The sequence below is a fragment of the Misgurnus anguillicaudatus genome, chromosome 6, assembly GCF_027580225.2.
Source record: "Misgurnus anguillicaudatus chromosome 6, ASM2758022v2, whole genome shotgun sequence".
Taxonomy (NCBI): Eukaryota; Metazoa; Chordata; class Actinopteri; order Cypriniformes; family Cobitidae; genus Misgurnus; species Misgurnus anguillicaudatus.
Window position 1 is genome coordinate 17,097,313 of NC_073342.2, and position 26,562 is coordinate 17,123,874.

The 26,562-nt window shown below is 37.2% G+C and overlaps 1 protein-coding gene across 3 annotated transcripts in view; it reads left to right on the plus strand.

Moving 5' to 3' along the window:
• mpped2 (metallophosphoesterase domain containing 2b) overlaps positions 1-26,562 on the plus strand; it is a 51,547-nt gene that overhangs the window by 19,202 nt on the left and 5,783 nt on the right. For all 3 annotated transcript variants that reach the window (XM_073868599.1, XM_073868597.1, XM_073868598.1), the window contains exon 4: positions 1,970-2,195. In XM_073868599.1, the coding sequence (XP_073724700.1) occupies positions 1,970-2,195 (226 nt within the window). The remainder of the gene's footprint in view (positions 1-1,969; positions 2,196-26,562) is intronic.

A 26,562-nucleotide genomic window follows, 5' to 3' on the forward strand; every position in this document is an offset into this window, starting at 1 on the left:
TACCATATATATTTTTTGTATACCGTACTTAAAACCTCTTTTTACCATTACATTTTGTTCACAAGTCACAGAAACAGATCATGTGACTCATGAAAATTTAAGACAAGTGAAAGTGTGTTGAGACTGAACTCAGTGCAGACTTTCCCACAGTAATAGTTTATACTGTATGATAAAGCAACACATATCCGATCTACAGCCTGAGCACAGGCACTACACTTCTGAACAATGGTAAGCACAAAACTAAAAAATAGCAAACTCTTCTAAATCTCCAACATAAATAAATGTTTAACACTATTGAGTCTCTCTCTTTACTAAAAAACACATAAAATAGCACTTAATTTCAAAAAATGCTCTCGTATTGCAGGCTCATGCAAAGCATGCTGGGAACTGGAACCTCCTCACAGATCGTGTTGATTTAACTTTAAACTGAAGTAAATTTGCAGTGCCAGACTCTTTCTTAGCTTACCTGGCAAATTGAACTCATCACAACCACTAAAAGTTTGTAATTATTTGCAGTGTTTGTTACAATTAGGCAGTGGTATTGAAATTACTCCGTTTGGAAGTAATAAATACATTTTTTGAGTTCTTTGACTCATTTTATTTGAGTTTCTGGAACTTAAAATGGCGAACTTGTTGAAAACACATAAAAATTTTAAGTTCAATAAACTTTTTCACAGTTTTGAGTTCAGTTCACTCATTTTAAATGAGTACATTGTACTGTTTGGGTTTACAGTGCATAATTCATTGAATCTGATTAGACCATTAGCATCGCGCCTAAAAAAAAGAGAGTTTTGATATTTTTCCTATTTAAAATGACTCTTCTGTAGTTACATCGTGTACTAAGATCGACGGGAAAGTAAAAGTTGTGATTTTCCATAGGCTGATATGGCGAGGAACTATTCTGTCATTCTGGCGTAATAATCAAGGACTTTGCTGCCGTAACATGGCTGCAGCAGGCGCAATGATATTACGCAGCACCTGAAAATTGTCCCCTGCTATTAAAAATTACCAAGGGGACTATTTTTTTTAAATAGAAAAATATCGAAACTCTTTGTTTATTTTTGAGCGTGATGGTCTGATCAGATTCAATGGATTATGCTAAAAATGGTACCGCCAGACCCGTAGATCAGCTGAATGGATTCCAAAACTGTAAAAATCAAATGTTTAACTCCGGGGTGCGGGAAGTGGAGTGTCCCTTTAAGGCAAATTAATCTTAAACAATTTATTTAGTTTTATAATTTAATCCGACTCTCTTCATAAACAGCCGTAGAAACTGTCATTGCGTTAAAAAAAAAACTTTAAATTGTTACGCATTTCAATTGGCTATTGAAAATCGTGGCTGTGTGTTACTTTAAACGTATGTAGCTAAAATCACAATTATGTCATACATTTTGTTATTTCAATGTCAAAACTGATTTGAACCGAGTATAAAAAGCTGCAGCGCTGTAGGATTCATCAGCAGTATTTCTGGCAAGTAGAAAAGCCGGCACTGTTACCGGAGGTGAAGGAGGTCAAATTGGAAATTGAAAAATGCCCAGCTGTTGGCTTTAATAGTTGCTCTTTGGTCTCGTCTTGTTGGTCTTTGCAACAATTCACTTTGATGAAATCATGAAGGTTCCTTTAGGGTTACTGGGGTCAAAGAGATTGTTTATCTGGTGAAATCAAAGTCATGCTTCTGCCTACGAATGGCAGCCCTAGTGAAGTGGCAAGTTGTACGCTTGCCTTTGGACAGTCAACGCCTTTTGTTTTGTAAGCTGTAATGCTTTATTATTAAATTTTACAGTATCTTTAAATACTAGATAACGTAATACTTAAAATAAATAATGTTTATAGAATAACAAATATTTTAATAGACCATATCGGAGATTTGGTCTTGCATCATTATTTCAGGCGACAACACACTGACTTTTGTGCTTTTAAAAATAATAACTTTATACTCCAATAATTATTTTATCTTATTCACTTACAGGCACTCTACCCTATGAGTACAAAGTTGTTATCGCTGGAAACCATGAACTTACCTTCGATAAAGACTTTATGTCGGAACTCATAAAGCAGGATTACTACCGTTTCCCGTCAGTGTCCAAACTGAGGCCTGAGGATTTTGACGACGTTCAGACCCAACTTACAAACTGTGTGTATTTGCAGGACTCTGAGGTCACCATTAAAGGGTTCAGGATATACGGAACTCCTTGGTAAGTTTTTTTTCTTCTTCTTTACTTTATTCATCTAAAACATTGTTTCGTCAGCCCATTGTTGGTTTGCTTCCTCTTACACGTTACATCTTACTAAAAGATCCCATGCAGTGGGAAAGACCATCACATTTTTTATTTTTAGGCTAAGAAAAGGCTTGTTTATCCAAAAACTGACATCAAAGAGACATCGCCTTTTGATGTTTTATTTACTTGGTTTATATTATGCTAAAGTAGAACCAGTAGCCGGCGTGATGAATTTTCGATAAAGCTCCATAAATCACAATCAGCACTGTATATATTTCAACCACACGCAACATATGTCAGGTCTGTTAGTTCAGTAACAGATGGCTGATTGACGCACATTGTTTTTTTTGTTTCTGATTAATTAAAATCAAATAAGATTTATTGTGTAACAATCATTTCTCGTGCCTGGGCCGTACCATGAGATTGACTGCTTGTCTTTGGCTTTGGACAGACAGACCTCTGTAGACCTGGGTTATGTTAGACGCTGTTGTACTTTCTGCTCTGCAGGACATGAGACATGTTCTCACTCGCTACAGATAGTGTTACACACACACACACACACACATGCATTCACTCTTTCATTCCATTTATCATTCTTTCTTTACTCCGACTTTTGCACACACACCCGTCATCGCGCTTTGGCATCCTTATGTGAAGTCCTGACCGTCTGATAAGCCAGGCCATTATCTCAGTTAACCCCTCACCCACTGGCCTTCCTCTCTCCCGCGGGACGGCTTCAGAGCTGTGTTAGATTTCAGGTGCGGAGAGATGCCTAGCAGTGTCTGGCATGGAGAGTGTTGTGGCAATACGAAACGATGGTCGACAGTTACAATAAGTCTGTTTATCAACTGGATACGAAGGCGATGCTGAAGCGTCAGTGAAAGATGATGAAAATAGTTCATTGAGTGTATGAATCTTGTGAAAACATGTCTGCGACAAAACATCTGATCTTGGAGAGTATTTGTCATATCTCTCATTTACAATATTGTGTCAGAGTACCGCTGCTTGTGTTGTTATTAAAAATGCCGCACAATGTTTTGTACATGTATATGTAAAGGCTTTCTCGAATATTTCAGAGCTGCTGATGAAATAAGCTTGCAAACCTTTTACACGCTTGCAAAGGTGAAACCTATTTAAAAATGACTGAGAGCAGCCAGTTTGTAGTATAGTCTGTTTTTTATGTGTATGCAAACATATACGCATGGTCGAACGCACAGCAAAGCGTAGTTTATTTGATTCGTACGTGTATACAGATGTTTTACGCATGCGCATCGTGACAACATGCAAATGCAATGCATCTCCTGGGTCACATACTACATTCTCCCGTAGGCGCATGCGCGACCTACGTGTACAATATACGCAGGGTTTCAAAATCTGGCGGTGTGCATACAGTAGGCGTGCACTATTCTGATGCCGAAAATTGCGTCACGCATACATGTAAAAAATGTATGAATGTGGTCAAAAGGGGTCAAAACATTTCTGAATGTGGTCAAAAGTGGATGAGCTTAAAACTTTTACACCCCATTTAAACCTGTATTTAGCGTCGTTCACTTCGTAATCCAGAACTTGTAATCCATAAAAGTTACTTTGGATAAAACAATTGCCAGATGCATAAATGTAAAATGTAGATGTCAAGATCACAATGGGTCTCGTCTCATTCACTAATGATTGCGTATGTTTTTCCTATTTATACGCAAACTTGAACTCTTAAACAAAAACTTTCCGCGTAATTCACAACACAAGCTGCGTCCACAAGGTTGGCAATTTGCATAAAACACGCCCAAACCAGCTACATAAAAGGCCTTTCCGCAGCGCCGGTCCACAGACTATTTTAGAGCAGTTTGTCACCGAAGCTCAAAGAAATCAATGATCATATTTATTATCGGTAATGTTCTGTTTCGCTTTGCATTTTTTATTTAGGAGGTTTTGCTGTCGCTGGAGGAAGCCAGTTCGGTGTGTCCACCGGAGTAACATTAAATAAGTATTGGATGCGTTAACAAATATGACATTTAATTGATATGACAGAGATGCGCATCTGTATCTAAAAAAAACAGACAGGAGATCAAGTGATTGACGTTTAGACTTCCCATTACATTTACATAACATTTACATTAGGCATTAAGCAGACGCTTTCATATGAAGATTTAAAAAGTGAGGAAGGGAAAGCGTAAAGATTTGTCATTTCGCGTATCTTCTTTATAGGTTTAGAAAAAATAAATGGGCTATAATAATGCATAATATCCTGTGTATAATAATAATAATAATAATAATAATATAGATCATGTATATAATAATATAGACAATATTTGAATATAAAATATAATAATGTAAATACATTTTATTTATCAGCATTATTATATACATAATTATAGCCTAGTATTTTATTATAGCGTACGTGATTATTGCGTATATGCGGTATTTGTTGTTCTTGAATTTTTTCGTACATTTAAATGCGAAAGTTTTTGTTGACTCATGGTTTGTTCGTGAAAACGTTTGTACGCACATCTCGCACACAGATTCGCGCGTACACATGCTTGGTGAATGAGACCCAATAAATGTGTATTTTGCATAAAGAATGGTAATGCGTAAATGTAATGAGAAATGGAGGGAAATTTTGGGAAATCAATAAAATAATGTTGTAATGCCAAAATTCTTATAGTACTATGAAAACAAATAGTACTTGAATTTTCGTTAAGCAAAATGCAATTTATTTATTTAAAATTTTAGTTAAAAATAACGGTTAGACTTTTGACAGGTTTCCTGTAAAAACACAACAAAAGCATTCTTAAATATTGTAAATACCTTTTAAATGTTAAGGTTAATTTCTTTAATAGCATCAATGTAAACATTAGACTTTTTTATTTATTTACTTGTTTTTAGTGTGTATTGTGTAAATAGTTACATTGTGATTATTTTTCACGTAGCGCACAAAAATAATAACACAAAACTACAGTTTTAATATGTTGGCAGGTTTTCAGCCATCCAGAATTAGAATGCAAATTTTGATAAGAAGTGGGAAAGCCAGACATGTGTGATGGGTGGTCTTGGTTGGGTTGTGGGGGGAGGGTTTCCTCTTTGGTCCTGGTTTTCCCAGCCTCTCCTGCAGGAAGTGTTTTTTGTTCCGACGCATCCTTTCGCTTTGTTGGGAGCCAGGATCAAAACGCGAGCCCAGTCCCGGTGGACCCCCTCCAAGGGCATGCTCGCAGCGGGCCGCTCTGACCTTTCTGACCCGGGCCTCAGTTATCAAGGAGGTCATTTACACAGCTTTATTCATCTTCCCTACAAAGAACTCGGTCATGCTTGACTCAGACCGAGCTCCCATCTGTGCCGAGGTAGAAAATAAGCTCCACTGTGTTATGTATGTCTATTTATTGGTATTCCATTACGTTGCCTGTCGTATATTGACCTTGACTGTGAGACGGCCGTGACTTGGTGTCTCACCGTGTGTCGTACGGGACAGATCCTCGATATGCCTTCATATGCATAATCTAGTAGAAGCTAGTAGTCGAGCTATCTTGCCCAAGTTATCCTGATAATGCTAATCCCGCTTAGAGATACGTGTATCATATATTCCGGCTTGCGGCTGTAATTAGTTTGATTAAGGAGCGAGCTAGTTGTGCTTAATGGTGGTTCGGCTTTTCAAAATCAAAAGCTTTTTAATCCTCTTAGGAAAGGCAGACGCAAAGTCATGTGACCTGAGCTCATTTCGGATGAGTGTTTAAAAGGAAAGGCTACAATAGATAGTGGGGGTGCACCTCGTTTGCTGCCATAGAAACTGTATCACAGCCTTATCCCCTGTGCTAACATATTTGATTTATTATACGCCGGCAAAGGAAATATGCATCCAAATAATGTAACCCATTCATGGTTTGGTATTATACACTTATTGTTGTCATTTATGATTTTTTTAATTATATGTTGTGATAAAGCTATAATGTTGCCGTGCTCATATCTTTACCATTGAGAATTTTAACAGAAGATTATGCTGTACTCATTAAATAATTGGCTGGTCTTTGATGTTCAACCCATAGTTCCTGTGGGGGTTTCACTTAATCACTTTTGGTGCGCAACCGGGTCGATTGATGTTGTTTGGATTATGCGAACACTGTTCCTCGAACTCCGCGCCACCTGAAAAGTGTAAACCGCACCTGGGTCGGCCTAAAAAGGGTGGTCTGGGGTACATTTTTAATAAACTCCAATACGGTTTGTTGGAGGCACCTGTGATGTTTTGATTTTCTACGATGTAAATTGCGATATAAAAATACTGGATGCCTTCAAACTGCTCTTATATAGTGTAACACTGGAAAGCCATACAAAATAGATTTCCTTTTGAAATAAATATTATGTGATGTAACTATTGCAGAGGCGCACATTGCGATGTCAATGCTGAAACTATATATTGTGCAGCCCTAGTTTGTTTCTGATATGAATGCAAAAAAAAAAAACTACATAGTGGAAGCAAGTGAACCGCTGTGTGTGTCTGTGTATGCTCACCTACCTTGATGACAAGTGGGACTGACACACTGCAAGCAGAAAGATAATTTCTGATTGCCTCTGCAGATATTGTGTTCAGCGCACAGCTTGCTTTCTTTGGAACTTTTTTTAGCACTTTTGCAGCAGTGGGTTTCTGGATTTATTCTGTAAAAATAACCAAAGATAAAAAAATGCATACAAATAGCTACATCAATATGCAGGTACAGCTTAATAACACAAGCGCACCATGGTTCAGACCCAAATCCAGTTAAAATTAAGTCTGACGTCATGCGCCACTTTTGGGTCCAGCCACTCACAGAAAAATCATCTATAATATACTCATATCAATTAAAACTACCAAAAACACCCAATCCTAATAACAAAATCCAAGATGATCAGACATGGATTTATGGACGTGAATTTTTTATGAATTATTAATATATTGCTGTCTTTGATTCTGTGAGCCTGAGACTGCAGTGTACACATGAGTTTATAAAATTTCCGCTTAAATATGTGCAATGAATAAATAGTGCTCATCAATGGCTGTTTAAATAATATCCTTTATTAAAATAAGTGGTGGCTTGGAGCTGGAAACTGTATTCCTTGCGTCATGACTTAACAAGCGGATGCTAAAGGAGGATGAGGGGAAATCGAACTCTGGTTCGGACTTGGCATTTGAACTAAGTGTGAAAGTCTCCTTTGTGACAGCACTGAGTATTATTAGTATAACTTAATTGGCCTTAGAAGTGGTAGCTGTAGAATTCTTTTTAATAATGCAGTTAAGTGAACATAAATATAACACTGTTAATGTGGATAATAATTTGTACCCCCTACTGCATGACACACAAACACCGTGGAAGTGTATATTTGGCATAAATTTAAATGATGCATCTCTGTATATCTCTTAATTCATTTGCAAACATTTATTATGTAGGTCTTTTAAGTCATTTCCTGACAGCGTTGCCTTCCAGAAAATTTTCTTCTTTAAATTAGAGCCCGACCGATATGCTTTTTTGGCCCGATACAGATATTAGGGAGTAAAATAAGACCGATAACGATATATCGCCCGTTTTTCTTTGTGTATACTATAGTACAATACACTTATAGAACATATATATTAACATATTGATGTAAGCTAATGTTTAATGTAGTGCAAAACATTTTTATAACACATACCACAGTGTTTGGCGCAGACTTGAGACTTTTATAAAACAAAAGCGTCTGCTCTCCGCTGTTTATTTAGCGAGGATTTGAAGTTGCTGAGCTTATTTAACCAATTGCTCTGAAATGAGCATGTTCGGTAACAACACAAGCAGCTGTAATCTCACATGCTGTAATATGTGCGCGACTGCGCGTCAGTTTAAACGTGTCAGTTTTCCGCCTCTCGTTATTTCTCCCACTTGCGTTTTTAACAACTCGCAAATGGACAAAAGAGACGGATTAAAAACACCAAGTGTAAACGGGAATGAACTAGGACAGTGGTTTTCAAACTGGGGGCCGCGAGATGGTGCCAGGGGGGCCCCAGTTTTATGACATTTTATTAAATACATTAATTTATCATGAATTCTGTGTAATTAAACCTAAAAAAAAAATAAGGCTACTAACCAAAAGCACCACTTTTTTGTATAATTTAATGTTTTTTTATTAAAATGTTGAGTTTTAGAACAGTTTTTTGTCACAAATTGTCTTTGGGGGGACCGCGAAGGAATGCACCGTACACAAGGGGGGCCGCACGCTGAAAAAGTTTGGGAACCACTGAACTAGGAGACCACTGACTGAAGTGAAGGGGGGTTGGCTGGTGTCACTACACAGTGACCTGGGTCACCTGTGGCAAAACAGTAGAGCGCGCTCTGCTGGACAAACAAGTACTTACATCACTCAAAAGAATTTCTTTGTTCTGTGAAAAACATTCATATCGGCTGCATATCTGCGGCTTATACGTCGATACAGATATATCTGCGCCATGTTCATATCGGCCGATAAAATCGGCAAACCGATAAATCGGTCGGGATCTACTTTAAATATATAAACGCATGAATGAAAGAACAAACCCTTTGCTTTCAAACTAAAAAAAAATAAGTTTCATCCTATCTTAATTTGTAGGTTTCTTCAAAATACCAAATTTTGAAATAGTGGAAATCCAAATATACCCAGAGTTTTAACAGTTTTTGGCCTTAGTTAATGCTTCCATGTTTTATAATTTGGTTAAGAGCACCACCTGGTGGACAATAGCGTAAATATGGATTGCTGTAAAAACTCGTCATTGGCAGCGAAGCGTTTTCTCTTAATTGACGAAATAACTTGTCAATGGCAGGGAAAGAGTTAAGCTATTATTTTTAGTTGGTGCTACTAGCAAAGTCGGCTGCACGTTGACATATTGCGCAATAGCAGTTTAGACAAGCCGAGTTTGAGTCCTGCCTCGTGGTTCCTTCCTAAGGGGTTGTGCACACCAAAAATGCCAGCTGTTTTTTCAGCTGAACGCCAGCTTTCTTCAGCTGAGCGCTTTGGTAGCTGTGATACTTGAGCTGTAAGCCGGTTGGTTGTTGTGGTACTTCTCCCGCCCCTCCACTGTGATTGGACGGCCGTGTGAGAACTGACATTGACGAGTGGAGCTTTTCACCCAAAGTTGAATCTCTTTCAGCCCGAAAAAAATGCTAGCTGCTGGCTTATTTAAAAAAAACGCAGAGCTTCCATCGGAAACAATTGAAAACATGCGCCGGCCGCAGGCGTTAAAGGTTTGGTGTGCACGCCCCCAAACTCCAGTTCCCCTCTCTCTCTCAACCTATATGATTTTCTGTCGTCTTTTTGCTATCCTTTACGGTCCTAAAAATGTATATAATTTTTACATTTTAAAATATAATATTTCTAATTATGTAAATCGCCATTGACATGTAAATAGTACTAAATACAACAGGTATTTTTTCGTGTATAGTGTAGTGGTAGAGCATTGCTTTGTAGCGCAAAGGTCAGGGAGCCCAAATACGGATAAAAATGCATAGCTTGCAATGCACTGTAAGATGCTTTTGATAAAAGTGTCTGCCAAATGCATAAGTAAATATAAATATAGGTATGCATTTACGCAAAGTAGAATGCGTAACCTTTTAAAAGTAGGCATAATAAACCTAAAGTCTGATATTAAATGTGTTCTCTGTTGTGACGCCACAAAAAATGTGAATTATTAAAAAGCAGCAATCAAATAAAACTAGTTATAAAAATCAGGCAGGGGGCGTGTCCGATGGCGGCACTGAAACCACGCCTACTCACGGGAAAGCTGCCGTCTCTTAACTTTCAAACACCGCTGCAACCTAAATGGATACTTGCGATTGTGTTAGGGGCGGGGCAATGCTCGGTGGTTCTAGTGCGTCATCGAGCCACCATTTTAGCCCAGAATAATCCTGAACACGGAAATGTGGAAAATTGTTTAATGGTGTAACCCCACAACTCAGTACTGTGTAGTTCACATTTTTGTAACGTGTTTTCCAATATATTTATAATGTGTTTAGAAACAATTCTCTGAAATGACTTTACAAAGACTTCAAATAAGTAGTCCTTTTAAGATTCTTAAAATATTTATACCCACATATGCATTTTTTTCGAGGAAGCGATAAATGATGTAATCAATCAGCGCTCACTGCAGCATTGCTGTAAGATTTGTCAGGCATGTTAATAACGTCTGTAGCCTAATGCACGTTAACTTGATCTACTTCTGGCGTCAGATGCCCTGCTAATGAATAGTAATTGACTAGTATAAAATTTAATTGACTGTAAAAACATGCGTCGACAGGGTCTGCAACAGGCCGACATGCCGGTGTGTGTAACAGTTTGGGTAAATATAGGCGTGCTTAAGCTTCTACCACCCAACTCTAAAGATAGAGTTTATGTATGTGTGTGTGTTTGCTTGGAACAATTTTTCATTTATCACTGACCTTGAAACCGACTGTCTTTTGTTATGGCGAAAAACCAGAAACATTGACTTCCATATTGTCCGCAAATCTAATTACCCCCTCCATCCGGCCTTCTCGGCTATCAACTGAGACCTCTGTGGAATCAACAATGGACTGTTGGCTTCTGACGACAAGCTACCTGCACACGTCACCGATAGTAAGCTGACCCTCGGCTGGAGGGTGCCCTCATTTGTCAGCGGTAATTAACAGCTGACATCTCCTCCGCTGGGTTAGCCGACGACTGGCGGCGCTTTTTGTACCAGGCCGGGAGGGGGGACTGGGGGGGTGGAGTTGCGAGTTCAAAAAGAGAAAGTATAGTGGACCAACTAGAAAAAGAGGTCAGACGATGTTAGAAAGTAGGGTATGCAGAAACGGCTAGGATGTTGGAGCGTTGTTTTGTTAAATAATAATGGTTGGATTGTATTTTGCACCAGACTTTAATAGTAAAGCAGTACTAGTTTGTTTATCATCTCCCAATGGTGCTATTTTCTGTATGGTTTCAAGGTGATGTTCATGCACAACAGATTTACTCTAGTCTACCTTGGTTGCCCGGGGTTACATTGAGAGTGTGCACATAAGCTTTTTTTTTTTAGAGAACCGCAACCTAATAATAAGCTTGAGTGCAGAATAACAAATGTAATGGCCTGTTAAAGTAAAATTCACTTATCGAGTCCATAGCGAAACTGAGTCACGGGTAACTTAACAATGAAACGAGGGAACTGCTTCAAGGCCTATTCATAGTGGGTCTGAAACTACACGCTATACTAAAAAGATCCATCACCTTTTTTAATTGGAAGGCTAGGTCGATATAGTTCTCATTGTTTGTTTTTCACTTAATGGTGCCTTTGCAAAATCAGGCTACTGTTGGCGGTCAGTCGCGAAGTCCTCTTGTTGCGCCCCCCCCCATTTTGTTTTATTTTTATGCCTTACAACCAACTCTGTCTCTTGACCTCTGCCACCATATCCAACACCGCTTTAAGAGTAACAGCACACTGCCTGATCCCAGCCACATTAAGTGGCAGATAAATATTTCAGCAGTCCTTTTTAAATGCGAGGTGTCTGAGGGGCTGGCAGACCTGTGCATTAGATTGGCACGCTGATTCTTAAGTAAGCACAGAGACTGTGTGTTTTGGGGGGTGGGGTGCGTGCGTTTCAGTCGGAGCACAGGCGTCTGCTCCTGTGTGCCACTGTGCGTTTGTGTGTGTTGTGTCCAGGTCACAGAGAGTTCATCAAAACAAAGTGCTTACGCAGTCATAACAAACACAACCAAAGCAGACACAAATATACACTTGTGTCAGACAGAACAAAAAACCTTTTGGGAATTTCTTTTGATTTAAATCTTAACCATGTCTATTTTTTGTTTGTGTAACTTGTAACTGAGTAGTAGTTATCAACTAATACAGGGGTTTTCAAACTTTTTTGTCAGCCGAACCCCCCTAATTACTTGAAGTATCCCCTGAGATTTTAAGTTAATATTTTCATAACTTAATAGACCATTTGCATGTTTAACATCAAAAACATTTTGATCTGTTTTAAAGTAGTGTTGTATAATGATCACATGACATTTAGATGAAACAAATAAAATGTATCTCTTGTGTAAGAAAGAATTCCATTTAGATTTTTACATTTTAAAATGATTTATGTACATTTTATGATTTCAATGCATAATGCATATGTTTTAAATTAAGTGTTATTTATTAATTGTTTTTCATCAACTCACGAACCCCCTGCAGTTCCCTCACAAACCACCAGAGGTTCGGGAACCCCAGTTTGGGAATCCCTGAACTAATATATTGACCAAGTTTTTAATTTCAGTAATTATTTTAGCCTCTTGTTTTCTAAATGTGTTATAAATACATAATTGTATAATTTTATTGAAATAAAAAAATATACTTTTTTTACACTTTACATTAAGGTTTCCAACTCTACATTAGTTAAGTAAGGGATAATGTAGAGGCAGCCGGTAGTTATCGGGAAATAAGCCCCGACAGTGTGATCAGGACCTGACGCGAAGTGTCTACTTGTCACATAAGAAAAAAACAGACATGAATATGAATTTGAAACATTTTATTGTCATATTTGTTTTAAATTAACATTTTTATCCTTCCGCGAAACTTTGCACAGATGCATAAAATGATCGTAATGCCTTATTAAGAACCTCTGCTTCATACTTGTCTGTCTCCATTTTTTTCTCTTTTAGCCAGTCTTTGAGAAGTTTTAATGCCCATTCTGTATTTTTTTGTGTGTTGGCTTCGTAGCTGTCATGCTCTATTTTGTCAAGTTCAGTCTCAGTAAGCTCTCTGTGTCTTGTCGTTGTTCGTTCTTCTATCCACTGTTTAAATGTTTTGTTTTTTCCGTACATGTTAAAATTAATGTCAAAATTTTCCATTCTTAATTGTGGTTGTCCAGTGTTTGTCACAAGATGGCGCCAAACAGTAATCTTTATTGGTCTTTTTTGGCGCGGAGCGATTTTAATCATACAAGTAGTACCGGCTATGCGTTATTACTTTGGAGCGGTTATTATTTGAAAAGAACAAACCAAATGTCTCAACTGACCAATCAGAATCAAGCATTCCAGAGAGCCGTGTAATAACATGAACTAACAATTAACTCTTTCCCTGCCATTACGTGTTTTTCCGGCAATCCGTATGTCACTATTATCCACCAGGTGGCGCTCTTACTCAACTTATAAAACCTGTAGGGATGCACTGAAATGAAAATTCTTACCAGAAACCGAAAAAGAATAAACCGAGGCCGAAACGGAAACACCAAAAGAAATTATTATGCCAATTATTAGTACCATTGCATTTATGGCTATCACTGTGTAGGGCCTACTAACTTTACTAGTGGTGGGACGGATCACAAAACTCACGGTTTGGATCACATTACAGTTTTTAAGGCACGGATTAGCTTATTTTTGGGATCAGCAAAAAGGGGGTGGGAAAAATCTAATAACAAATAAACAAATTGCAAACATTTATAAAAAAAGAACAAAGTTGTACATTTAATAAGGTCTGAAATTAGCATTAGGTACAGAAATCAAATTAAATGAATCATAACACTGTCTTTATTGTATAAATTAAATATATTATTATTTTTAGAGCTACAGAAGTGATTTTCTCTTTGTCTTGGGTTGTTTTGTTAACATTAATGACACAGACTTATGTAGGTTAATTGAGGTTACTGTCTCTTTAAGACCAAATAAGCACAGACTGGTTTCTGACTGTAATCTCAATACTTAAGACATAACCAAATGTTTTTAGTAGAAAAAGAATACTGTGGAGATCATTTTGTTTATATGAGCCCTGACAATAACAGAAAGATTTTATGTTCGCTTGTTTTTTGAAACGCCTCTCTCGTGTGTGCACTATCGAGGGCACTTAAATGCGAGCGCATCCAGAGACCGAGGGCGAATCCCAAACAGCGCAACAGTCGCTCCACATAAAAACGTTACGTCGTTTTTCATTGCTTTATTCGCCAAATGTATGTTAATGGACTACAGCGCGACTCTCTCTAAAGTTTACACATTAAGAGTTCTGATCTTTAAAGGGCATACTGTGATGATCACGTCTGGACTGGACACATTCAACCGCATGTGCCTGCATGTGCGTACAGAAACCTGCTCACTTTAGCGCCTTTTTGCTGTTAAATACATCCACAATGCATACATGTTGCTTCAGACAAGCACATGCAGGTCGCGGTTTCTGTTTGCGTCATCACAACATTTCGGCCGTTTTGTTTTGGTGATAAAAGTCTTTCGACCGATAACCGAAAATGCTCTTTTGCGCCATTTTTGGCCGAAAATTTTCAGTGGCCAAATATTAGGTGCAACCCTAAAACCTGGAAGGATTCCTTTAGGGCGAACAGTTCAAACTCCGTGTATGTTTTGAGGGTCACTTTGAATCTGATCTCTATTAGAAGTCTTTTACAAAAAATTTTTTTGCTCAAAATGTTTTATTTTAGGTAGGATGAAACTTTTTTTGAAAGAAGAGCGTCTGTTCTTTCACTTGATATATTGTATGTTTATATATTTAAAGAGGAACATTTTCTGGAAGGCATTAAACTTTTGTAAAAAATAAAAAATGCTGGCGCTGGCTGGCAACTTTTTTTTACGCTGTCGGGGGAAATGGTTAAAAACAATTCTTCAGCACTTTTAACATTGTATCAACTAACATGTATAAACAATGAACAATGTATATCAGTATATGCATTGTAATGCACTGTAAGTCTTTTTAGATAAAAGCGTCTGCCGAATAAATGTAAATGTATTGTTCATTGTTAGTTCATGTCAATAAATGGAACCCTATACCCTAACAAATGAAACCTTATTGTAAGGTGTTACCAAAAAATTACATAAATAAACGTCATTACTATTAATGCTTAAACTTCTTTTTTCGTCATCCAAAAACCTCAGCCTGTACCAAACAATTTATACTGCAAACATGAGAAATCCTTTAAGAAAATGTGTATTTTAATTTCTGCATGATTAAGTTTCCAGTTGACATTAAAACAGGTAAAAGATACTTGCACAGAGATTTTGAGCCCATTAGTTCCCTATGGCATATGTATGTTTGAGAATATTGTAATGAAATGGGCCTGGGCTTATTTGACATGGGGGCCGTGTGCAGTATAGAGGCTCTTTGTGAGGCCTTAGTCATATTCAGGATCCAGTAAATCACAGACACATGAGAAATTGTAGAAAATTGTGAGGCCAACCCTAAAAACACAGTTACGATTTTTCACACATTGTGGTTTTATGCAAACCTCCACAAAATGTAAATTGCATATCCTTATATATTGTTTTTGTTTTAGAAATCGGCTACCCTGCTCTTTGTATATTGGCATCTGCCATAAAAAAAAACCATATTGGTCAACCGCTACTCACCAATGCAATGTCATCCCTTACTCTACATAACATAACCATGTAGCTGTCACAAACTTAATTTGGAAACGAGAGAGAAATAGTCTTTTCTTTGACTAGAATAAAATAGAGTTATGCTTTTCTGCCCACAGAGGGACCATTTGGGAGCTCACTTGTACCGCCTCCCCATATTTGTTTTTCAATCTCTGATCCTCCATTTATTTTTATATACGTGCATGTGTGTGTCAGGACGTAATGACATCTCGTTGACGGCTAGCTCGATGCGAGGATGGAAGGCCGTCACAGACGCTGGCGCTTACGTGCGAGTTAAAGCAGACGCACCGAGCGCGCTTGCAGGAAAGCTAACAGGGTTGGAGAGATTGTACCCAAGAGTATCGGCCCAGTGCACATGCTCGAAAGCAGCCACTCGCCTTTATTTGCCTTGCCATCAATCACTTCCAGACAGGCCTGGCTAGCAAACATGCACACACACTTAGGCAGAGACCTTAACAGCCATTTCCTCTATTCAGGCACTATTTCATTCACTATCAGCTCCTGTCGCTCTGCTCAATCTTTGCATTAATGGGTTGACAAACAGTAGATAATGTCTTTGAGACCATGTCCCCGTCATAAACCGCTATTTAGCTTGGTTGCGATGGCAGCTAATTTTGTTAAAAAATATTTGCTTGCAACTTCGTTTGCTTTTGTAGGTTTTTTCTGATTTTAATTACGATAATACATATAGCTTAATGGGTAAAGCACGGCACCAGGCAACACCAAGGTCAAGGGAATGCACAAATATTAAACATGCATACCCTGAATGCACTGCAAGAGCGCCTGTAAAATGCATAAAATTTTAACTGTGTAAATAAGGGTAGTTTTACACCGTACTACCCAGGTGTTACCTGATAAAGCAACAAGCAGTAAAAGCTGTATCTTCCATGCAGATCTGTCCCAACCTGCTGCGACAAGATGTTTTGTTGGCTGCTTCATTTGTATTTCGGCCTTGAGCTGGGTGGCTGGACAAACGGTTACATTGGTCAAAAAATTTGTAAAAAAAAAAATGCATGCATAAAATATGGCGTGACTGTCATGCAGCAGTTGTTTGGTGTGCTTTTTTTGCTGACTTGGAAACATCAGGGGTCTCATTTATAAAACCTTACCTTGTGCGTTCACATATAAGGCAGATTTTTTAGATTTATTAAACCATGCGTAGACCAGAAACTGCTCAAACTTCCCTTAATAAATTCTAGTTAGTGTGTACGTTCATCTCCTCACCGAAGCAACCTTATATGAAGCATACATTGCCTAGTTTGACTATGCATAATGTCATCTGCATATCATTTCAATATGCATATTTACATCCACGTGTAATGGTAAGATACAAAACATAAGGAAAACCTTGTTGCTACCTCTAATCTCCAAAACAGTTACTTTTCATGAAATTACAAAAACATTGGGTTTGTCAAAATTAATATTGTGGTTTTATATATGGCTAGACACATGCACATTATATTATTAATATTTTTATCAAAATCAATCTCAGAGGGATATAAACTATTTTTGACCAGGGGGTGATGGAGATTTATGTTATGTTCGTCATTAGGACGAGTGCATCAAAGCATTATAAAACACTGAATGTGACTTGATGCATTAAGATCAAATTCAGTACATACCTTATAATGAATAGGCTACTATGTATAGACCACTTTCGTGTTTGCAAACAGAGGTGACGTTTATTGTGGGCGGAGCCAAACTGGTGGCAGAAAGTAACTGCTCTGCAGTAGCGGTGTGAAGTGTTTTAACATTTAAACCGTGATTTTTATGGATCCGGTGTTCTGTCAAAGTCTGTTTCCCTTTAGTGTAATGTTTCTTATAGCGTTTTCATCACGTTACGTTTATTTTTTAGATAAATAAAAAGTTTAAACGGCTTTGCTACTGATATGCATGTATGTAATGTATATGCATTGTTCTTTTTTGCTAAATCAATTATTTTTACAGTATGAATCGCTTAAGTACATATAAGAGCAATACTATAATTTTTTCTATATAATAACGTTTATAAAATATTTCATCATTTTCCTGTTTTCTATTATTTCTTCCTTATATTTATAGCCTATGTGTTTGTTCTAAAACTATTATAAACCTATTATGTTTACATACAAATTAAAAAGGCCTGTTTATATATTAATAACACTTTACATCCAGTGTGTGTGCGCTATAGTTATTAAGTAAGTAAACATCATAATTTTAGAACAAACAGGAAGAAGACATAATAAGGAAATAAAAAATTATGAAATATAAATTTGATTTTTATTGCTTTTTTAGTATAAAAACATTTATTCTAAATAAATTGTAAATGTAACGTGATGAAAACGCTATAAGAAACACATAGAGGGAACAGACTTCGACAGAACACCGGACATCTTCTCTAATTATTTTCTATTTTAATTATTAATAGATTCCAGGTGATTTCATTACTCCAGTCTGTACGTTTAAGGGATTATTGCAACCATAAACACCTACGTTTAACTTCAAATGGTGTCTTCGACGACGGTATACTATAAAAATGAAGGCCATCTTTTTTGGCATTCCGATTCTGACACTCAAAAGCACAACAGGACATTTTCTAATGAGTTTTCTTGCTCGTTTCACTTGTGTGTAATTCATTTCCACTGTTTTTCTGCAACCACATTGCGCGCACAGCTTGCAGTGATGTAACTGTGACGTCTACTCGCAAAATGGTCTATAGGCAAGCAGATGATATAAACGAAACAAGTTTTCCCATAATAAAACATTATAAAGTGCATTATGCTGCATAGCCATAAGGCATTTAGTCAGTGACATTAAAAGACAAAAATCAGTACACACCTTAAAGGAACACGCCCACATTTTGGGAATTTAGCTTATTCACCGTATCCCCCAGAGTTAGATAAGTCCATACATACCTCTCTCATCTCCGTGCGTGCTGTAACTCTGTCTGACGCAGCCCCCGCTAGCTTAGCTTAGCACAAAGACTGGAAATGCATGGCTCCAGCTAGTATACTGCTCCCAATAAGTGACAAAATAACGCGATCATTTTCCTATTTATGTGTTTTGATTTGTATAGTCAAACCGTGTACAAATAACAAGGTGATATGAGACACAGCGATCTTTTAACAGTATAAATACTGAGAACTATATTCTCTGAAGACGAAGCACTGCCGCATGGGCGGAGTGATTTGCACAACTCTGACCGAATTCTCTGCTCCTCACCAGGGGCTTCTCGTGTGCTGCGAGCAGATCACTCCGCCCGTGCGGCGGTGCTTCGTCTTCAGAGAGTGTAGTTCTCAGTGTGTATACTGTTGGGGGATCGCTGTGTCTCATATCACCTTGTTGTTTGTGCACGGTTTGACTATACAAATCAAAACACATAAATAGGAAAATGATCGCGTTATTTTGTCACTTATTGGGAGCAGTATACTAGCTGGAGCCATGCATTTCCAGTCTTTGTGCTAAGCTAAGCTAGCGGGGGCTGCGTCAGACAGAGTTACAGCACGCACGGAGATGAGAGAGGTATGTATGGACTTATCTAACTCTGGGGGATATGATGAATAAGCTAAATTCCCAAAATGTGGGCGTGTTCCTTTAAAAAAATTATGCACAAGCGACCAAATACGACCAGAATATGAAATCAACAGTACTTTAACTGTTCCCTTCATATAAAATCAACTGATAAGAAATTGCTTCTTTATAAAAATGCATGCATTATACAGTCCTTCCAGAAAAACACTGAGTTTTTTGTGATTGTTGCGGGCAAAAATCCTCGATTTTGCGGCACGTTTTCTTAAAAAATGTGATGGAATATGCGGGATATTTATGCAATTTATGCGATGGAATTGCGGGAGTTTGCGAAAATTGCAGAACTTGCAAAAACTTGCAAAAGCTGCAATGATGTTCACGTCACATAATCACGTCACTTCATAACGTTCCCATGGCAATAGAGGACACGGCTGCGCTTTTGGGAAGTAAATGCAACATTTTTCAACTTTCTGCTAATATATATGGGACTTTTTGCTACGAAAATGCGGAGATTATGAAATCACGCAAGCCCCGCATATTTTGTGCGTGGAAATATGTAATGAATGCGGCGAAAGTGCGTCGTATTTGGAAAAAATGCAGCCCCGCATAAATATGCGGACTTTGGCTGATTATGCAATATATCGCGCGATCGCACAATCGCGTTTTTCTGGAGGGACTGATTATAAAATGGCCTAGTGGATCATGTTTCGTTTTTATCATTTTACAGGTTATCAAGTTTATTGTAGTTATGTAGACACTCAGGTTTTTCTGTCATTTGGCCAACTATAAGACAGTATTGTCTATCAGTGGTTCCCAACATTTTTCCACATAAGGGCGCACTCACTATCTAAACCGCTAAAGCCTGGTTTGTTTGGCTGTGTGATCGCTTTGTACCACTCCTGTGCACAGTTTAAGTAATCGCGCCCTGGCCGGCTTGCATAGGTGGGCTCGAGGTACGATTTACTTGGGCTCAGGAACACGCAATGTGATCGCAAATCTCGCGAGAACGCGTTTCAAAAGCAAAGACGTCAATTGCGCGACCACTCATCTGCCTTCGTAAACGTTCTGATGCTTCTGTGAATGCTTAGGGTTACGTGAAAGTCTGAGCTGAATGCGCAACAGACCAACTAAGCAATATGATGGCATGTGAGAGAGCTGTGTGTGTTATCACGCACCAAACGATTCCGAATAAAAAACAGATTTAATATTACGATGGGCTCCAGCCAGTGTTAAGAGAGCGCTTCACTTCGTGCTTTGTTCAAAACAATCGCATCCTAATGACGAAAACGCGCCCGGGCTCGGATCGATAAAAGTACAGTGTGAGTGTGTGCTTCTGGGGGAGGCGGGAGGGGGGGACAATCGTGCTGGGGTATGGTTTGGTCTGGTTCGGATGGTGTGAGTTTAAGACAGTCTGAGCCCCCCAACCCTTAACAAATATCTTTCTGTTTGATTTTGCCATTACGCTGACAAGCATGTTGAAATGGTGCGAGCAATATATATGTATATAAGTTACTATTTTACACGAGAGAATATCTAACTAGCTTATCTTAGCATATGTTTTTTTATAATTATTAGTAAAACATTATATGCAACTTTATTTAAGCTCGATCGAATCACACACCCCCCATACCCCCCTGAACTCTGGCACCCTCTGGAATATTTTAACTAAATGTGTTTAGAGAAACAAAAACGGAGTTTATAATCATTCTGTGTTCCTCATTACTCTGCTCAAAACCAGTAAAAGAGTGCATACACATGGACTAAGAGCCTGTATGGTGCACACTTATTTATGGCAAGTTTATTTTGCCTTAAATGTACGTTTTTTATGCATGCTTTATAAATGAGGCGCTCCTGGCCACAAGGTTGATCCGTGTTTGTAGATTTTCGCCATATTGTTATTTGAAGGACCCTGTTCCTTTGCACCAAGGTTTAATTGGGTCTCAGAGTTTAATTGGAAGCCATTCTAAACCGACAAACTAAGAGCTTTTCTATTTCTCTCACTAAATGCTTTCTCGTTCTCTCCATAATTGGTTTTCAATGCTCTGCTCCAGGGCTCTTACGGGACTGTATTGTTATTCCGAGCGAGTACAAATCAGCGGGTCCTGGTCTCTGTGCTCTTCTCATCTGTTTCAACATAATTTAGCAATGAAAAAGACGATCCAGTCCTCCGGTCTCTGTGAAAATCTTATTTCCCTCTAGTCCTAACCTCCTCTCAAAGACTCCGACTTTGTCAAGTGCTCATTGTAAAATGACCTGTGGCCAATCGGCCATGTGTTGTATTCATGCCTGTGTGTAATACTGGTAGTGTCAAGCTACTTAAAACCTAGCAATAGTACATTCTACGTAAAGAAAATTCTGTGAAAATACCTTGATATCTTTAAAGGTGCATTGAATAAAAACGGTATTTATCTAGGCATAGATGAATAATAAGAGCTCTGTACATGGTAATGACATATCGTGAGCCTTAAACGTGATTGTTTCCTTCTCCTTATGTAAACCTCGTGTACGCAAAGACTGCTGGAAAGCAGGCCATTCTCAACATAACACCAACTGTGATGTCACAGTCGAAATGTACGCCCCCGACAATAATTAACAACATTAAATTAAGTACAATGTTGTTAAAATGTTTACGAACGTGAGCTACTGGCATGAGCCGCAGAGCAATCAGAGCAGAGCTCAACATTATTATTCATGAGTCTTCCAAATAGGGCAAAAATAGTCAATTTTATTCAAAGGGCAAATACTAGGGTTTTAAATGGACATGTAAAAACGTTACATACCCTATATGTAAATATCAAAAAACAATTTAACATATTATTTCAATGCACCTTTTATATTGACCTAGTAAGGTCATGTCAAAGATGGGAATTAAAATGAAGTAAATGATTGAAATTAAACTTTAGCCTTGATTACACAGACAGGGTTACATCTTATTATTTATCTACTTAGTATTTATATTCTTATCCTTCCCTGTGATAGTTTGTATTTCAAGCAGTTTATATATTCATCAGTAAGCCAGTTTAAAAGACACAACATAAGTACATTAACATTTTTAATTAAAAATCAAGTAAGTAGGGGTGAGCAGGGCACAAACTAACGCGGGGTTAATTATAACACGGCTACTTTACATATTTATACAAGGCTGAACAATCTGTGCTTTTGGTGTTTTTCTCTTACTGTCAGAAGATGATCTCCTGTGAATTTGTGAAACGTTTTGATGTCTTTTGGTTAAGATAATGAACAAAGAGTGTTTTGGAGGCATAGAAGTAAATTCATCTTATGTTTTTATTTATTTCTGAGTTGGGTGTGTAAGTCACCGAATCCAACCTTATGTTATTTTAATCACTGTCTTGTTACCTAAAACATAACACTGTTTTGAAACATGTCAACAACTCCTAGTAACTGATAGCTGCCTGGGATTGAAAACATTTTTACACAGCAGGGTTAGTTACAGTAACACAGTGTTACAATTAAGCCTATATATACAATGATAATGAAATGAATACAATGTAAATACTATTAATCCAAATGATAGCTGTTAATACAATATCAGGGAAAATAACTAACAATTATTATTTTTTTGTCTTAATTTTGCTGCCCTTTCAAAAAATATATATTTATATGCATTGATGCCTAATACAAGGATGGTTATGAAGGATCGTGGATGGATGAATATGTGTATTCTGTCTATTATGAGCTGATATACAAACAATATCCACCTATAGTGTATATAAACAGAATTGTATTGAATTATTTGTGTTTAAACAACATTTTCTAGCCTCTGTTTGTTACAATTAACTCATTCCCCGCCAGACTTTTTTTAAGTTGTCTGCTAGTATTTTTTGTAAAGTTTCATCCGTCCAGGAAAATTTTCTTCTAAATATATATAAACATACAAACAAAACTGGAAAAAACTTTTCATCCTATCTATATTTTTTCTCTGCTTATAAACTCTTAAATTTGTGTATTTTTCTTCAAAAATATTTTTTAAACAAAAAGCTGAAATAATAGCATTTTTGTAAAGGAATTTTGTTAGAGATCAGATTCAGAACGATTATCAAAACATACACAGAGTGTAACATTATTTTTAATTTTTTTTTTTTGCTTCAGTTTTTTTATAAATTGGTAAAGTCAAGAATACATTTTTTTTCTCTAAATTGACGAAATAACTCCACCTATGGGGAAAGTTGTAACATTTGCACTCCTGTCACTTTCATTGTAATTGTACGATAACACCAGTAGGTCCCACAAACAAACTTTGTGTTCATTTGTAGCAGAGATGTGTGTGTTAATTGTGTAAAAAAAAACTTCAATATTTTTTAGTGGTAAAGCCGTAGCCAAAAAGCGTTACTTTATCTCTCCTATCCAAAAACGTATAAATTACTGTGAATTTTGCGACAGTGGTGGCTAGCCAATTAGAACAAACCATTTACATAATTAAGATTAGTAGCAAAAAACATTTATTTTAATGGTCAGAGAAAAGATGAAAAATTTAATGATTGCCTTTTGTATTTACATTTATGCATTTATCCAAAGCATTCAAGGTATTTTATCAGTTTGTGTGCTTCTGGGATCGAACCCATAACCTTTGCACTGCTAATGCAATGCTCTACCAATTGAGCTGCATGAATTCATAATTAACCTTTTTGGATACTTTTGGATGAAATCAAAATATTGCTGATAGGTAGCATCCACCAGATATCCAAATGCCGCCATAACCACAATAAATAAATAAACCCACATGATCATCGTTTTCGTGATCGATCATCGATGCCACGTTTGAGTACTCAAGCAATCGAGTACTCGTGCCAGTGTTGTTTTTGGCAGCCCTTTTAGTTTTCGTTTTAGTCTTAGTCTTTTGGACGAAAATGCTTTTAGTTTTAGTCACATTTTAGTCACTTGTAAAATTTATAGTTTTAGTCAAGTTTTAGTCGACGAAAACGCAAAAAGGTTTTAGTCAAGTTTTAGTCGACGAAAACGCAAAAAGGTTTTAGTCAAGTTTAAGTCAATTTTAGTAAAAAAATTATTTTTTAACCAATGAATTTAGGTTAAAAAGTGTGGTGTATTTAATACAATTAAAATGTGCATTAAGGTTGTCCCTGAGGGCTTGCCGTTGTTTTAGTCGGTGTGCCTTCTACGCATGTCATAACAAAAAGTTATGAAGAAAAAAGTTGAGCCTAATATACCATCATGTTGAGTTTGTGTGTTACGCTGAGACCTCGCTTATAAAGTTGAGAAACGCGTGCCTTACCTTATTTAAATACACCACAAAAAGTATTGGAAATGGGCTTAGGTTTGACAAGCAGATGAGATACATGTAAAACCTTAAGCTTACCATGAAATGTGTCACAAGCCGATTAATTGAATGTATATGATATGTTAACAGCGTGACTTGTTAGTTACCTTTAAAAAATATTAGCGTGATGAGCCTTCAGGTGCCGCTTGAGATTGGTGGTATTCTTCCCACCTAGTTTGTGGCCACATTTACCGTCGTCTCCCAATATGCATTCCGTTTTTCTGTCTGATGGATTATACTGAAAGTATGTCCATAAATCATCTCGTCGTTTCCGTTTATTGGCGTCACCGCTACGGTCCTTCGAACTCGCCACAGCCGCAGGTGTGTTGTTGTTGTTGTTTGAAATCTTGTGCGCGTGCCAAGGTTATTATAGTTTTGCATTTTTCATTAGTTTTTATTTTTATTTCGTTTTGACTTTTTGTTTTCAAATTCAGTTTAGTTTTAATTAGTTTTTGAAGTGGGTTTGCTAGTTTAGTTTAGTTTTTATTTTTTGAAAATGCTTAGTTTTAGTTTAGTTTTTATTAGTTTTAGTGTTAGTTTTAGTCTTTTTCATAATTTGGGTTATTTGTCAGGGGCAAGATTCAAAAAGGTCAGAAAAAGAATTGTGTAATATTAACTCAATAAAAACATCATACAATTTTAGAAAATATTAATTCAAAAATAAAACCAGTACATAAAATGTACATTTGGGCACAAATATGTAAACAGTCTCAAGTTCAACACTCCACAGTAAGTGCAAAATGTGATGTGTGCCAGTAAAAAAGTTAAAGAGCCAACAGACTAAAGAAGACATACATGAACCACATGTATTCAACCCATTTTTGAGCCACAACAAGACATTTCTGTCAGATTGTCAGAGAGCGCAGTCTGAGACAAGACCATGACAAATAACCAGAGGTGAAAAGAAGTAATCTAAAGAAATAAATACTCAAGTAGCGAGTTAGTAGTTACTCTTGAGAAAAAAAATACACACATACATGCACACACAGTATACAGTGCACACCATAAGTATCAGGACAGTAAAGACAAAAGTTTGCTGTGGAGACCAGAAATTGGTAAGATGAATATCAGTGTGTCAGAAGTACAGAAGTCACATTTGATCAACCTTTGATTATGTTTCAACACATACATGCTTTAACAACAAAGAAAAACAGCCTTTAATGCTGACTTGTATGTTGTACCCAAATGCAAAACTCAAAAGAAATGGATCAAACTGATACTACACGTGTGAACAATTAATGCATTAGGACACAGTTCACTTGAACACTTCTGAGTTAATGGTCTCAACGTGGCCACATTAGATAGTATTAAAATACAAACGTGTTGTGTTATTAAGTTGGAATAGTGTGCATGTTAAAACAGGTGACATTTCTGTACTTTTGTCTGTTTATCTTTTAATGTTTAGACACTTCTTGACTCCACAGCAAACTGAGGATTTTTGCCTGTTTGTCTGAAAACTTAAATGTTGATGTATACAGCTTATAGCTGAAATATCAGACAAGTAAACCGACAGTGTTTTGCATTCAGTTATGCATATTAAAGTTCACTCAGAGAATATCCTAAGATGGTCATCGACAGTTTACACTTACATGAAATACAAACTGATTTTAGAAAATAACTCATGTTTTCTTATGTTGTGAATCTCATGTCACGTGTGTGTGTTGTGAGAAGCACTTACAGTACAGTAGACAGCGAATCAGACGTCAATCATCGATGGACTTTCTTCATTCAGTCACGTGTTCACAGTGCTTCTGGAGTATCCTTAAATGTTTATGACGACGAACAGGTCGCGCGTATATAATGGCAGGTACACGTGTGAAGTTTAGCTTTTAGTTAAAAGATGAGTAAATTCATATTCACGTAATACAACACTCTTTATGTTCTGCGTGTTTAGACACAAGCAAAACCGCATCAAACGATTCAGTTGTTGCAGCGATGTAAACAATTCATTTAAACTGATTCGCGAACCAATTCAAAACGTTTGGCCCGTTTGCTTTGTAAAGAATCGACTCAAAAGACTCATTTATTTGCAACACCTTGTAAGGAATCAACTTAAACGAGTCATTAATTCGCGAATGTGTGTATGTGACACTGCGTGAATGAGAGACGCATGGAAAGGAATTTGAAGCGTTATTTGCTCTATAAAAGACAAAGACGAAAACTAAGGACATTTAATCTATATTTTTATTTTATTTTAGTTAGTTTTGC